This window comes from Chinchilla lanigera, unplaced genomic scaffold (genome assembly GCF_000276665.1).
Source record: "Chinchilla lanigera isolate Chin_1 unplaced genomic scaffold, ChiLan1.0 scaffold00049, whole genome shotgun sequence".
NCBI lineage: Eukaryota > Metazoa > Chordata > Mammalia > Rodentia > Chinchillidae > Chinchilla > Chinchilla lanigera.
In genome coordinates this window covers 945,400-961,796 of record NW_004955450.1, presented here as the reverse complement: position 1 = coordinate 961,796, position 16,397 = coordinate 945,400, and the positions used below count along the sequence as shown (strand labels likewise).

Here is a 16,397-nt window from a genome sequence, read left to right as displayed (position 1 = left end):
TTATCCATTCCTCAGTTGATGAATAAAAGCAGTTGATTTTAAAGCTTCAAGCTAAAACAGCTTCACTGAACCATTTTTCCTGTTTTAATCCTATGTTAAGGATTTTTCTCATCTTTGAAATGCCAAAAATTTAAGATAATTTAAAAGATAAAAATAAAATGTCTTTCAATAATAGCATCTATGTACCTTGTTTTGCTACCAGGGGGACCAGCTTGAACTGCTGTCTCAAATCTTGTTTGAAAGACAAATTAGGTGAAGTGCAATTAAAATGATAATTCAGTCCCAATCTTCTACTTAATGAGAACTTCCAAGACACTGCTTGGTAGACATCCTGGTAATTTACCCAAGGCTAGAAATACCACTTTCCCAGCATACTTTATAAGACAGTAAGAAGCGAGTGTCACAGTGCTTAGCACACAGTCTTGATGGCGCCCTCAAATGCTACTTAGCACTCAGGCTTCCCTAGTTGTTTCTAAACGTTGTTTATGCTGCTCAGGATTCAATCAGAAAGACCAGCGCTCGGAAGCTCACTCATGGCTGAGCTCTGCCAGGCTCTGCGGCTCCCGACAGCCTCCTGCTCTGGTTGTCCTGACATGGTCTACCTTGTGCCACAGCCCCAAAAGCTCTGTCCCATGCCGCCTGCTGCCTGCTCACTCACCCACTCGGCAAACGTTCACTGGACATGTGACTGATGTCAGACTGGTACTGGGAAGGCACTGATGAAAAACAGCACCCCCATGCTCAGTCCTGCAGGAAAGACGTACAATGCATGGAACACACATGAGCTACATGCTTAACTGGATCAAACTGGGAAATATTGTCAAAATTTGTTTTGAATAATTAACATTTGCTCATCCTTCTCAAAATACTTCATTGTAGAGGAACAAAACGGAGTTGCAATCAGGAGAGACAGGGTGGGGACCACCACAACCCTGGAGAGGCACCGATTCCAGCTCCTCTTCAGTACAGGAGGGCAGGCACTGACTGAGACATCCTATGCCGTACTCAAAGTGACCCAGAGAGCTGAGCAGTCACAGGGATGGCAATGCTTGCTATCCTGATCTGATCATCACACACTGTCTACATGTACTGACTTACCATAGTGTACCCACGAAGATGTACAAATTAAAAAAAAAAAAACACTTTAAAAAACAAAACAAGGGAGATAGATCTCTTGTAACTGGAAAGGGGACCAAGAGGTGGAGGGAAGTGCGGAGGAGATGGGGATGTAAAAAGAATTAAGATGTATTATGTACATGTGCCAACTCCCCACAAGGAATATGATTCATTGTGTACTGCAGACATGTACTAATAAAAAAAATTTAATTACAAATTATAAATAAAGAAACATTCTGAATCAGTGACTTTCAAGCGCTTGCCTGGCAAGCCTGAGGTCATGAGTTTGATTCCCCATACCAAAAAAAAAAATAAGCCAGGCATGGTGGTGCACCCTTGTAATCCCAGCACTCAGGAGGCTGAGGCAGGAGGATCGTTGCGAGTTCGAGACCAGCCTGGGCTACAGAGTGAGCTCATGGCCAGCCTGAACTGCATAGCGAGCCCCTGTCTCAAAAGAACCAAAAAAAAAAAAAGAATCAGTGACTTTCAACCTAAGTTCCTTGGAGTCCTAAGACTTATTTTTCATACTACATTTAACCAAGATTATATACAATTTAACATATTATATACTATTTTGTGTGTGTGTGTAGTTTTTGTTTTGTTTTTTGATAGTGCTAGAGATTGAACCCAGGTACACTGAGCTAGATCCTCAGCTCTTTTTTTTTTTTTTATCATTTTATATATGACAAGGTTTCACCAAATTATTCAGTCTGGCCTCAGACCTGTGATACTCCTACCTCAGCCTTCTGAGAAGCTGGGATTACAGCAAGCATCACTTTGCTGGCCTATTTCCTGTTTTGTTTTGTTTTTTTTTTTCCTCCCTATATTATCTAGGTCTTGAATTGCCAGGAAATCAGTGTTCTGGAAGGCAGGAATCACTTCTGTATTTTGGCATTACTATAGCTAACTATAATTGTAATCATTGTGGTTACTTAACACATATTAATTTTCCTTCTCTTCTTTGACTTAAAAATACTTAATTTAAAAAAAGGAAACCCATTGATGGTGGTGGTACATGCTCATACTCTCAGCTACTTGAGAGGATGAGGTAGAAAGATTACAAACTTGAGGCCAGCCTGAACAGCACAATGATATCTTATCTCAAAACAAAATTTTTTTAAGAAAGAAACCTGGATAAAATATTTAGAAATCATAGATCTGATAAGGGACTTGTATGTGGAGCAAATAATCACTAATAATAATAAAGAACTATTATAATCAATAAGTCAGGAATCAAAAGCAACTTTAAGGCAGGCGTGGTGGTACATGCCTGTAATCCCAGCGCTCGGGAGGCTGAGGAAGGAGAATGGTTGTGAGTTTGAGACCAACCTGGGCTACAAAGTGAGCTCAAGGCCAGCCTGAACTGCATAGTGAGACCCTGTCTCAAAAAGACAGAAAAACAAAAAAACAAAAAAACACAACTTTAAACTGGTAAGAACAGATACTACACTTGATCTTAGCCAAAAGGCCAATAAGGGATAAAACCAATTTTTAAATGGGCAAAAGATCTGAATAGACATTTCAACAAAGAATAGCCAGGGCTGGAGATATAGGTCAGTGGCACAGCACCTGCCTGGCAAGCACAAGGTCCTGAGTTTGATTCCTGGTACCAAAAAAAAAAAAAAAAAAAAAAAATCCAGGCAATAATACATGAAAAATGCTCAACACTCTTATCAAGAAAATGCAAGCCCAAATCACACCAAGATACCAGTGCAGACCAAAAGATAATATGCAAATGTTAGGGAGGATGAGGAAGAGGATATGGAGCTTCACATCACAGCTGGAGGGAAGATAAAACAGTTCAGTCCCCTGGACCACAATCTGAGAGTCTTTGAAGGTTAAACAGAGTTGCCACAAACCCGACAACTCCAAAGGAAAGAGATGTTCACACACAAACCCCGCACATGAATGTTCACAGCACCACTACTCAGACCTAACAGCCCCAAAGTGAGGACAACTCCATGCCATGGAATGGCCGATGGTGGAGAGAGGGGTGGATCCCGACAGGGGAGGGATGGGAAGAGAGAGGGAACTGCTGCTCCATGGACACAGGACACCAGCTGTGCAGGATGAAAAAGCTGTGTGAATTTACCGAACGATACTGAACTGTATGCGTGAAAGTGGTTAAGATGGTAAGTTTTATGTGGTTTTATACAATGGTCAAATTTTTTTTTTAATTTTAAAATGAAAAAATTTTCAATTGAAATCCTCACCTACATAAAGGGCATGTAGGTGTAGGGAAACTTTCAAAATGAAGGGAAACTTTCAAAACCACAAAAGGAGTTTGTGCTAAGTGGCATCAAATAAAAACTTAAAGTGCTGCTAACAAGCCTGGGCCCCAGGCTTCACCCTAGGACCACAAATAACAGACCCAGTGGTTTGTACATTACAATATTCAGAACAGAGAAGTGGTCAAAGGAAGCTCCAACTTCATCAAGTTGTCAGTTTGCTTTTATTTGCATAACTCTACCATGTAGTATTGTAATTACAGCAGAACAGAAAACTAGGGTGCTGAACTTGTTATGGCTTGTGTTTAGATCTCCCCTCAAAGCCTCAGGTGGTCATAGGTGGGCTTTTCAGAGATGGCTAGATCTGGCATTTGTGATGCTGGGATTAAGTGTGTGATGCTGGTATCAAGGGTGTGGTTACTAAATTAGTCCCCTGATTGGTTTGGCATAGCTCTAGGTAGGATTAAGGGTGCTACACTGTGGGTGTGTGTGCTGGGTGGATAGCCTGGATGGAATATAAGGGACAGAAAGAAAGTTGTTGGTGGTCACTCGCTGCTTGCTGCTTTTGCTGCCTTCTGCTTCCCTGCTTTGCCATGACCAGTTTCTCCTCTGCAATGCCCCTCTGTCATGCCACCCTGCCTTGGGCCAGCTAACTCTGGATTAAAAACTCCATGAACTGTGAGCCAAATAAACCCTTTCTCCTTTAACTTTCCATGTCAGGTATTTTGCCTCAGCAATGAGAAAAGTAACTGAGACGTTACTGTATAGTACAATCAGCAAAGATTACAGTACTATATAAACAAATTATACTACATTAGAAAAAGACGTTGAGACTCTATAAACAAGATGTATAAGTTGGGCATGGTGGTGCACACCTGTAATCCCAGCACGCAGGAAGATCCCGAGCTCAAGGCCAGTGTGGGCTCCATGGTGAGTTCAAGGCCAGCCTGAAGTACATAGCAAGACCCTGTCTCAAAAAAATGAACAACACAGAATTCATGTGTGCACTCATTCTCTTGAGAGTCAGGAAATAGTGGGGAAAAGCAGTCATGCATGTAGCACTATTTCATCTATGAGCTGCTGAATTTAAAATATACTTTGTGCCTGTACCTTGATCCTATTCACACTATTTTACTACTGCTAACAGTGCCCCAAGATTAGGAATCCTGCTGCCCTCACCACCTGTTCTCTGAGAGCCACTGACCAGGCCATCCGGCTCCAAGCCACTTCCTTGCACAGCACAGCCATCTCCAACACCCACCTGGCTGACGTACTGTAAGACTTGGTCCAGGTGTGCTCTCTCCAGTCTCTACCTGCGATCACAGGCAATGCTAACCACAGTGAAATCTCTATCCCAATAACAGAAAGCCCACTGATAAAACTCAAATGCTGTCAGGCATACTTCCCTCGGAGGCACCATGCACATCCAGAGGTGACCCATGCTATGCCTTAGTGGTTGTCTAACTTTGGAGCAAAACACCCACACACACAGGTGATGGCAACCTGTCTTCCACATGCGTGTTATTTACACCATGGGACATCCAACACTGCCATTTAGTAAAAGAACTGTGTTCATAGCCTCTTCTACTGTCTCTTCAAGCAGAATAAAGGGTGTGTGGTTTTACAAGCTCATAAATTATGTGCCTTGAACCAATTTTTGCTGCATATAACACATTCTATTCTGAAAAAAAAAATTTTTTTAAATACATTCTATTCTGAATGAAGTCACTGGGATCTTGGCCTCTTTTTTGCCTTTAGCAACACAATTCATTAATTTTATACTGTAAAATAGTACTGTAAATTTATTCTAGAAAATAACCAGTTCACTAGCGAGCCCTGTCCTTGGTCTGGAAAATAACAATGCTTTCAGGTTGCCACTGTCTGAGGAAGTTTTACAGTAAAATAACCCTTGGGGTCCTGGAGAAATCGGTTATTGAGGGTGAACTCTTGACTTTCACAGTCATTGGTTTGCTTTCCTTTTGGGCCAGTATCTAGGAAATCACCCTATTTTCACATTCCTTCGTCCCACCACATACAGATTTACCCTCTGCACACAGAGTACTTCTATGGCAAAATCTGCCTTGCACTGCACATTACTACTTATTATCACTACTTTTTATCATTGATTCATTTTTAGAAAAAGGAAAATAAGGCAATAATAATAAAACAAGTAAAGTTAGCAAAGGTCAACAATAACTCTCAAATCATTGAAGCCTAGTTAACCTACCTCACTGATGGAACAGCAAGCAGAAACACCAACATGACACGCAGGATTTAGAAGCAGATTTATGTCTATGGGCATTGATCGGGATCACTCCTAAAATATCAGGCCCTGAACTCTGATGGTCTAGGGCTTATACTGGATAAGCAAGCAGGAAGTACAGAGGCAGAATGGCTTGTCAGTTGGGGATTGGTTTATACAATGTGTGTCATAGTGACCAGCTATGCATCACAGTGACCAGCCGTTTCTAAGAGATAGAAGCAACCAGATCTGGAACAGGAACTATTACCTGGGCACCTAAGAACTGAAGTATACTGGCTGGGGCGGGGCGGGCAGGCATGTTCTGCTACATTACCAGCTGAGACAAATCTACTCATTTTCCGTCATACTTTTTCAAGAGTGCAAACCTTGAAAACAAAACAGGGCTTCAAAAGAGTGTAATCAACTGTAATAAACTGCAATTTTGCCAACTTCAAGATGGTAAGATACGAGGAAAAATCTATCCTAGTGCAGAGCCCTTGACAAGCCTCAGGGATACTCATTCATAGGACACCTCAGGAATATAACCAGAGACTCAGGTTCTCTCAGAAACTAATAGCAAAGCAGTACATCCATCTTTTCCTTCAGCAGGGGTCATTGCCCAACAATTACTTTCAGAAACTTTAGAAAGCTTGCCAAATTGCATTCAGCAATAGAGACCCCAGAAGATCTATTCTAGCTATTCATTTATTTATTGATGTAACAGAGAACCCCCAAAAGTCACTCAAGGCTACTACAACTAAAATAAGTTTAAGGGAAAAAGACTATTTTTATGGACTTTTATCTCCAACACAGATTTCTCTTTTCACTCTGGATCTGAATATCCATTTACTAGTTTAAAAAATTCACACTCAAGTGATTTAGTGAAACAGCATTTATTAAAAAAAGGTAACCTTGATCCTTAAATGTATTTGGGTATAGTAAAAGGAAAGAAAACAGAACTGTAAAGCTGAAAGCCTTAATCTGAATACATGGCACAGCTAATTGCCTTTTAACCTCCACATGCCACAATTTTCTAATCTATATGGAATAAAGACACCTTAAAAGCACCACAAACCCAACATGTACAAAACCACGCTCAGCCAGGTGAGTGGCACATGCCTTTAATTCCAGCTACTCAGGAGGCTGAAGCAGGAGGATTACAAGAACAACATGGACAATTTAGTGAGACCTTGCTTCAAATTTAAGAAAATAAAAAGAGCTGGGGTATAGCTCAGTGGTAAAGCCTCCTGGGCTTGATCCCTAGTATTTCAAAATTGAAGATCTTCCCCCAGATGGTCTCCTGCCAGTGTTCCCCATCACAGCAAGTAGTTCCACATCTGAAAACTCAGAGCTACTCTCAAAAGCCCTTCCTCCTCCCTGTGTCCCATATACTGGGGCAATGTTGAATTCACCTCCCAGATCTCTCTCTCTCTCTGTCCATCTGTCTCCCACCACCCCTGCCCCATCCTCGCATAGCTCCCTGCATCTCTCTCCAGAATAGAGCAAGCCTCCTGTGCCCAGCCTCCAGCCGACCCCTCAGCAGCACCAACAGTCAGCTGTTTCTCCAGACAGGCAGCCCTTACCACACACAGTGTTGGTGCCACCCGCCATGTGGGGCATCTGCAGCTCTGCATCACCTAGGACAGACCAAATCCTCACAGCCGAGGGTCGGCCAGCCTCTCCCTCCAGCTTCTCCCAGGGTGGCTATCCCCGCCTCTGCCCCAGCCATGATGATGACAGCTTTTCATGCACACCTGCCCTTTGGTATGCAACACTCTCCTCCCTCTTTACCTGACTAACCTGCACCATCCTCGGGTCTCAGCCAAGGTACCGCCTCCACAGGATCCCTTCCCTACCCTGCAGCCTCTGCTGACTTCTATGATGCGCATCTGAGGCGCAAGTACATACTCTTGAGTTTATCTGAGTAAAGCACTTCTCCCTAAGATGTAAACTAACAGCTGTGGGCCTTGTGTTTGTTCATCATTTTATCCCTGGCACCTAGCAACAGTAGGTGCTCAGTTTATCCAGTGAATAAATAAATGAGTAAGTCAGTACAGGATGCCAAGTCTTATTTACCTTTAAGGATTCAGGGTCTTATCACTAGTTCTGAAGCATGTCATAAAAAAGCTACAAACTGTCATAAAAGCCATACAAATTTGCTCTTAAGGATTATAAATCACTAGACTCAGCTTCTGAAATTAGACCTTGTCCTAGTCAGATTTGAATACAAAGGGACAATATAGTTGTTGGGTGTGGTGGCACATGCCTGAAATCCTAGCACTCTGGGAGGTTAAAGTAGGAGGACCCTAAATTCAAGCCCAGCCTGGGCAGCTCAGTGACTAAAAGACCCTGTCTCAAAATCTACGGGTAGGCCAGTGCAAATGCCCTGGGCTTAATAACAAAATAGAGGTAGAGATAGAGATAGAGATAGAGATAGAGATAGAGACAGAGACAGAGACAGAGACAGAGACAGAGACAGAGACAGACAGGCAGAGACAGAGACAGACAGGCAGAGATGGAGGGAGGGATGGAGGGAGGGAGAGAGGGGAGGAGGGTGGAGGAGAGGAAGGATGGGGAGGAGGAAAAGAAGAGCAGCAGGGAGGAGGAGGAGAGGAAGAAGCATGGAGAGGAAGAGAAAAGGAGGGAGGGAGGGAGGGAATAAGTGAATGAATGAATATAATGTACTGGTTAAGAGCTTAGAAGTTAAATTAGGCAAGGTGGCATGCACCTGTATTCTCAGCGACTCAGGGGGCTGAGGCAGAAGGATCCCCTGAGCCCAGAAGTTCAAGGCCAGCATGGGCAACACAGAAAGATCCCAGCTCAAAACAAAACAAAAACCTTCAGGATTTGCAGCCATATAGGTTGGGTTCTATCCAGTCTCCCAACACTTACTACATGACATAAGGACAAGTCGCCTAACTTCTTTGCATCTGTTTCATCTGTGAAACAGGAATAAAACACCACCTCCTTCAGAAAGTTGTGAGAGTTAACTAACAGTATGTGTATCTGTGCCAGCACTGGGTCGCTCATATTTCTCAATTGTTAAAGGAACACTAATTAATGGCATCACTAATTAGCTGTTACCATCCACATACCACAGTCTCTAGTCTGTATAAGGCATGGAAGAGGAGCCTGGGGAGAACCACTCACTGCAGAGACAGGAGCAGGACGGGAAAGGGTGAGGAACTTTCCAAGCCACACCCCCATGGGGGGCTCCTCACTCCCACCAGGCCCTGCCTCCTAACAGCAGCTCAGCTCTGTGCCCCCAGATCCAATCACCTTCCCAAGGCCCGCCTATGAGCAAGTAAGCCTCTTAGGGGACATTAAAAACCAGTTCTAGAAACACTTGGTAATGTCCTCTACTGGAATTTTTCTATACAGAATTACAATTTTCTTATAAAAAGTGATTCTGGAAAAAGTCAACAGCTAGTAATGGATATTAGCGGTCTTTTGCCAATCTGTAGATAAAAATCAACATTTTCTTCCTATTGCACAACATCGATTATACATTCTGATCCTTGTTTACACTTTCGGTTTCTCACACCAGAGGAAAAATGCAGTATTTACACATGTGTCCAATTTACTTCACTTAAGAGTATGGTCTCAGTGTGCATGCACTTAGCTAGAAATGTCTGAAGTTTATCCTTTTCTATGGCTTAGTACTCCTTGTATAAAAGACCACATCTTCTTTATCCATTCATCAGTTGATGTGCATTGGGTTGTTTCCAGGATTTAGCTACTACAAACTGTGCTGCTATAGACATCGGTGCACATATATCACTGTGGTATACCTGTAATGCTTTTAATTCTTTTGGGAAGACACCAAGAAGGGGAATAGCTGGGTTGAATGGGACCACAAATCTTAGTTTTCTGAGGAATCTCCACACTCATTTCCACAGTGGTTGCACCAGTCTACACTCCCACCAACAGAGGAGATGGGTTCCTTTCTCCCCACAGCCCTGCCACTTTAAATGGGAAGGGGAACTAGGGAGGGGAGAGGGGAAAAGAAGGAAAGGAAAAAAAATGATGAAAAAGAAAGGAAAAACGGAAACAAAGCTTTTGTAAATAAGGAGGAGAAGAAGGGCTGAAGGAGGGTAGGGGAATGGGGAAAAAATCAAGTTATATATGTACAGGTACAAATTCCCTATAATGAATGTGATCATTATGCATACCCTAAATATACCAATCTACTTAATTTTAAAAAAATCAACAGACAACATCTGCTCTGTCTAGTGTCTTCCAAAAGTGCTTAAATCTGTAGCATCTGTTACACTTAGAATATTGGAGCCTAACATGTAATATCTAACTAAGTTTATTCATCATTCAACAGATGCCGACTTGCTGCTTACGGTGCCAACTTGTGCCAGGTGCTAGGAATGGAGCAGAAAACGGACATGGCGCCTGCTTTCCTGGGGAAACAAACTTGCGTGTGAATTTACTTTCGCTAAATCACAATTATAATTTTGTGGCCATGCATGGTACACCCCACCAAGAGAATGGTGCCCCAGATTCTTGCACAGCACATAACCTGCACATCTGAACACAGCTACAGCCCTAGAGTCTTAATACAGGATTTCTCAACTACACAGCTGACATTTTAGGATGGATACTTGTTTGCTGTGGAGGGCTGGCTTATACACTGTGTGATACTCAGCAGTGTCCCTGGCTTCTGTTCAACACATACCACCCTCAGGTGACAACCAAACATGTCTCCAGACACTGCCAAATGTTGGGTAGAAGAGCAAAACTGCCCCTGTTTGAGAATCGCTGGTCTGACATCAGTAGCTAGTAACCAGTAGAGGTAGAACTAGAACCCAGATTTGTTTCTGTTTTTCTCAAAATGATGCTTTCATCACAAAAGTAATGCATGAGCATCACTGTCAAAATCCCAACCCAGAATCTCACAGAGAATAAGAGTTTTCCCTCTTCAATTCCTCTCTCCCTTCTAAGGGTAACCACTGGTCTGAGGTGTAGACGTTTTAATTCCATGCCTGTGAGCACCCCACCCCACCTCCACACACGGAAGGACAAATGTTTTCCTCTTAAATTCCGCAAGGTGACTTTTCCATTTAACACTGTATGCGGAGGTATCCATCTGTCTCTGCTCCTTCTTCAGCCACCAAGAGGTCGACATTACAGGGATCCCCTGCCTTATTTAAGCTTTCACCATGATTAGGTATTTCCATAGTGTTCAGTTTGGGTTTACTTCTAATAATGCTACAATGGGAAAATGCTGTAATTAACATCTATTTTTCCATACTTACGCAAGCACCGACTTTCCAATATGGAACTGCTGAGTCAAGAGTAGGTGTATCTTAAATTTTGCTAAATAGCGCCTGCCAATAGCCTTCCCTAATGTCTTCACAGGCTGCTCTGAAATAAATCTCCCTAAAGCAGCTCACGAGAGTGATACTCTATATCCCCAATTCATAATTAAGCTATTCCCAAAGTAGTTAGTGCTCCTGTCTGTCTCTTTGTATCTTTTTAAATAAAAGTGACTTTTAATTCCTTTTTAAAAAACCTTCTTTGCAGCAGTCCTAGGAAGGCTATTTTAAGCAACAGCGAGATAAAGCAGCAACACAACCACTTTGTTTATGTGAGGGGAAATAAATGTGTGCCGTGTCCGGCATTTTCAACGTGGCAAATAAGTATGTTTTTTAGTATCACAGATGAAATGCAGAGGTTTTTTTTTTTTTTTATGTGAGTACTTTCATTATATTTTACATGGAGTTTTATCACAAAATTATAGGACAAAGCAACACTGTAACTGATATTCCTTAATCAATTTAATGTGACATCTTGCCCTCTCGGAACAGTTGCAGTAAGAAAAGGATAATATCTTAGGTGGTGACAATATCTTAGGTGGTGTTAAATTCAGGTCCAGTCGATAGTTCTCAGGGAGAGAAGACAAAAAAGTTAAAACGTCATCAGATCAAGTAAATGCAGAGTTCGCTACTTTAATGTGGGAGCACAGATTTCTCAACAGGCAATAAATGTATATTATGGACGAGCACAGTCACAGCATGTGAGATAAAAAACACCTCTGCATGTGAAGCTGTGCGGCCTGTGCAACCTCGAGAAGGCGCTGCAAATGGAGCCCTCAGAACTGTCCAGCTGTGAACAGGGGCTGGGAGGAAGCAGGAAGGGTGAAGACAGCTGCCTGGCAGGAGAGCTGCTCCAAGGCGCTTGCTTTTCTTCCCCAATAGTCTGTGTTTCCTCAGCTACAGCTTGTAAAGTCGCTGCTTCCTTAATCAGTGTCATCAGATCCACCTGAGAATTCACCCCCTTGTGCCTAATGGGGAGCAATCGAAAGCCCTGCTGCTTAAAGCATGAAGCTCTGACCAACACCCATCCCAACCTTGGGCTTGTTAGAAATGGGGATCTCGGAGGCTGAGTCAGCATTTGCACCCCAACCACATCCTGGGGATTCCTGTGCTCGTTCAAGTTTGAGATCTTTGGTCAAAAAAATACAAAGCAAGGTTCTCAGGGCTAGGGAAGTGGGGGACACTTTTGTCCTCTATGGCACCTCTGACAATATCTGAAGACATCTGCAGTGGGTGCTAGTGGCATCTCGTGAACAGAAGCTAGGGTTCCAGGTAAGGCACAGGACACTCCCCTCCCACAACAAAACCTGTCTAGCCCCAAATTTTCAGAAGCTGAGAAATCCTGACAGAGAAGAAAAACAGTTTTGCCTAATTCCCTATAGTATGTATAATCCAAAAGCTCAGGCAGGCGCAGTGGTGATGCCTGTAATGCCAGCACTCTGGACGCTGAGGCAGGAGGAGTGAGGCCAGAGTTTAAGGTCAGCCTGAGCTACACAGTAAGTTCAAGGCCAGCCCCAAATATACAGCGAGACCATGTCTCATAACAACAAAACAAAATAAAAATCCAAAAGCTTATAGTACTGTCCTTTCAGTCAGAAATTAGATACTTGTATTTCATTCCCACTTTCCTGGTAAAGACTATTGTCTGTAATTGTACTTTCCAAGGAAAGAGCATGAGGTCATTGATTTAGACACAGTAGGAGAAACAATACCACATCTCCCTAACTTGTGAACAAAATATTTAAATTAAAATTATTAGCATAGAACAGGAAAGGGTCATTAAAAATAATCCTTTTTATTGATGTTATAAGACTATACCACTGATGTTCTAGTCCAAATGTCTCAAGAAAAATTCTCAACCTCTGCAAAACCATTCTAATGTTTAACTCTCATTATTAACCTGCTTATATAAGGTTAAACTGAAAATATCTGAATGGACTTAGTTTCAATTCTTAAGAAAAATAATGTGATTGAAAGAAGAATGTGCTGGGGCTGGGGCAGTAGCTCAGTGGCCAGGCACTTGCCCTGCATGCACGAGGCCCTGAGTTTGACACCCAGCATCCAGAAGAAAAAAACCCTGGAGAAAAAAATGCTCTGTACTGAAATTACTTTACTAAAACTCATATCCTAATTATAAAAAAGTACTTGTTACACCTAATTTGTAATTATGGGTTGAAAAACAAACTTCATTCTGACAACTGACTGACAACCTTCTCGGCGCTCCATCAGCAGCCCCTTTAATAAACTCAGGCACCTGCACCATCCCAGGAGACTCACAAGAAGGCTCTCCACCTGCCAGTGTTCATGGTCTACCGCATAGAGCTCAGTTAGTATTTGAGGCACAATCAAAATAATTTTTAATTTCAAATCAAATTGTGCAAAAAGGCTGAGATACATAGGTAACAAAAGTAGAGCCAACAGCCACTAGGTGTGTATTTGTTAACTTTTGAAAATGTTAATGAAATAACTAAAGGTGGAGAAGAGAAAAAAAGCTTTCACAGCTCTCATTTTTCTATGAATTATTTTATTCTCTTTCGAATGAAGAACTCGGCTACTACACATGCTAAAAATAAAGTTTCGATCAGTTAAAATGTCATACAGCTAATATAATTGACTAATAACTCTTTGGTTTCCATAAATCACTTGTCCCCATCGCAGTTAGGTCAGTTTAAGACTTATCTTAATGTACTAGTAAATTATGCCTTAATACGGACAAAATTGCCAGCTGGGTCACTTTATGTAGCTCCGTGACCTGCCATCAGGCAAAGAGGTACGGCTGCTAGCTGACAGGTCCATCTCTATGGGCGGGGACTGACTCAAAACCACAAAGTCATTATAGGCATCTGAGATGAATGTGAAAACAATACAATACCAACAGAAAAGCAATGACAGTTGAAATGACCTGAGAAACATCTACTATCTCCCTTTCCTTTTAAAGAAGGAAAAATAAAGCATCAGCAAAGTCAAGGAACGTGCTAGGGAAACACAACCAGTTATCAGGTCTCCAGACTCCGCTGTACTTGCAGACGCCCTGCCTTCCAGGCAGTTGTACACAACAGCATATTAACATTCCAAGCGACTGTGTGATTCGATGTCAATACCGACCTATTCAGTACTGTTTTACTGCTTTCTTCCAGGTATCATTTACTAAGAACACACAGAACCTTAGGATTTCAGAGCAGGAAGAGAGAACCTTTAGTGACCTTTTGCCTATCAGGTAAGGAACTATCCAGGGAGGTTCACCGTTCCATTGGTTCCTTCCACAAACATTTACTAGACTCCTATAATAAATTCGTCCTGTGCACACAAAGAGTACAGCGTAGGATTCACCGTTCTTAGGCGCTCACATGAGACGAAGAAAAAGGAAAATATAAATGTAATACAAAAAGAGGGTTGTTATAAAAGAAGTACTAAGTGGGGGCAGAAAGAAAGAAACAATCACCTCTGGTTATAATACTGAACATCCATGATGCTTTATAGTAGAACAGATGTAACACCTTTAAATGTCCAGCTTCACCATAAAAGGATAGGGAATAACCAATTTTTACATTGTAAGGCCCCGTCTGCGCGTGTGTGTGTGTGTGTGTGTGTGTGTGTGTGTGTGTATGTATCCTAATCTGCTCCACAGCCAGAATTTGAATACAGGTTTGTCCGGCTGCAAAGCCACACTCCTTTCCTCCTGCTCAACTGCAACTGTCTCTGCACAGGATTGCACTCAACTCTTCCTCAACCTCTTTCTCTCCGTCTACAAGAAGCAATACATACCGCAGTTAATCATCCTACTCTCCCAAGCTACTACTGTACGTCCCAAAATCAGGAATCGAGGTTTAGAGACCCTAACGAAGGGGAGGCGAGAAGGGGCTGCGGTACTCGGCATTTCCTCCTCTGGTCAAGCTAGAGGCCAGCCCGGCCAAGGAAGCCTGCTGGGCGAGTGGGTCCCGTGGGAGTCGTCTCCGCGCCGCTTAGCAGCACGCGAGCCCCAGGAAAATGAGTTGGCCCCAACAAACCGCGGCTGCTGGCACGCGCCGGGCCAAGTCGGACCCTCCCGACCACGCCCCTCCCCGGCCCCGCCCACAGCCCCGTCCTCACTCCAGGCCTCCGCCCACCGCCCCGCGCGCCCCCGACTCCCTCACCTCCCGGCGCACCGCTCCTCATGCCCGCTGTTCCCCCGCGCGCCGCGACAAGAGGGACCAGCAGCAGGTGGAGCACGCGGGTCCCCGACGCCCGCACGGCCATCGTCCGGCCCCGTGCGGGAAGGTGGACCCTCGACGGATGCAGCGCTGGCAGTAAGAGCCGCGAGAGGACTAACACCACCAACATCCGCTCCTCCGCCAAGAGCGCTCAACCCAGGCTCCCAGCTCAAGGGACCGATAGGCACTCGGCCCGCCCGCGTCCCGCCCACGTCCCGCCCAACGCCGCGCCCCGGCCCTGCCTCCGCCTACCCTTGGCCCGCTCATCTTTCCCGGTCCTGCCTCTGATTCGACCCTTGTGCTCCTAGCTCCGCCTTCTCCACCCAGGCCCCGCCCATAGTCTGGCCCAGCCCACCGTCCCGCGTCTGACTTCCCACACTTGAGACCCCTGTCTGCCTCATACTGCTGCAGCGGGCGCCAAGTGAGCCCCATCCGGAGACCTAACATTCTGGGCAAGCAAGACGACCTCAGGCACGTCGTCCTTCCTCTCGGCCAGTTTTCTTGCTCTTAAAGGAGGAGGCTAAACTAGAGGACTTGGACAGCTGTGACTAGAGCTCTGCCACCCATTCTGTCATCCACGAGCAGACACGAGGTGCTTCAGTCTCAGGCAGTGCCACCGTGTCCCCGTCAATTAACGTGTAAACATCGGGAGCCTTGATCAGCCACAGAGACAGAGCGCTGATGGAGATGGACGCGACAGCTGGAATTGCACCTCGAATCCCTGGGCCCTGCCCTGGATCTCATGCCTCTGTATCTAATTGATTAGAAAGCCTCATTTGGTTGAAGGGATTCAGGCAAATTACCCTAAACTGCATGGCAGAGCGTGCACTGACCACAGAAGTTACCGAGTTGGCACCTCTGAGATGCACCATGACCCAGGCTTGATAAATCTGGTCGCGCAGAATCTCAACAACAACCTTCCTCAGTTAAGATCTAAGTAGCCCCGGGAAAATAAAACCAATACCTAAGGAAGCCGATGTTTTTAAGCAATACATAAAGAAAAGGGGCACAGGAAAAAAGATGCAAGGGTGATAATCAGGCTGGTCATTAATAACACCGGCACAGGCATGAAAGGTCAGCACTTAGCAACCTTTCACTGCAGATCTATATTTCATGCTGAAGAATTCACGGCCTTAAAGACACTTGTGCAGTTTATCCTAACAGTGTCTGGGTGACTTCAGAGTGCTAGTTGGCCTTTACAGCTAAGGGACTTGAAAGAGAGGAGTGGAATAACTGCCAAAAATCACAGTATCTATGAGTGGCAAAACTAGAATTAACTGGTTGTCAGCTAAGCCAC

At 44.0% G+C, this 16,397-nt stretch overlaps 1 protein-coding gene across 4 annotated transcripts in view; it reads right to left on the bottom strand.

Annotated features, from left to right (window-relative positions):
- Positions 1 to 16,397, bottom strand: part of Chrna5 (cholinergic receptor, nicotinic, alpha 5 (neuronal)) — a 28,730-nt gene extending 12,333 nt beyond the window's left edge. The window contains exon 1 of one of the 4 annotated variants that reach the window (XM_013518825.1): positions 15,044 to 16,397. In XM_013518825.1, the coding sequence (XP_013374279.1) occupies positions 15,044 to 15,230 (187 nt within the window). In that variant the 5' untranslated portion in view covers positions 15,231 to 16,397. Of the gene's footprint in view, positions 1 to 7,169; positions 7,256 to 14,675; positions 14,879 to 15,043 lie in introns of those variants that run through there. The other 3 variants (XM_005393456.2, XM_005393457.1, XM_013518824.1) reach the window with 3 other exon arrangements.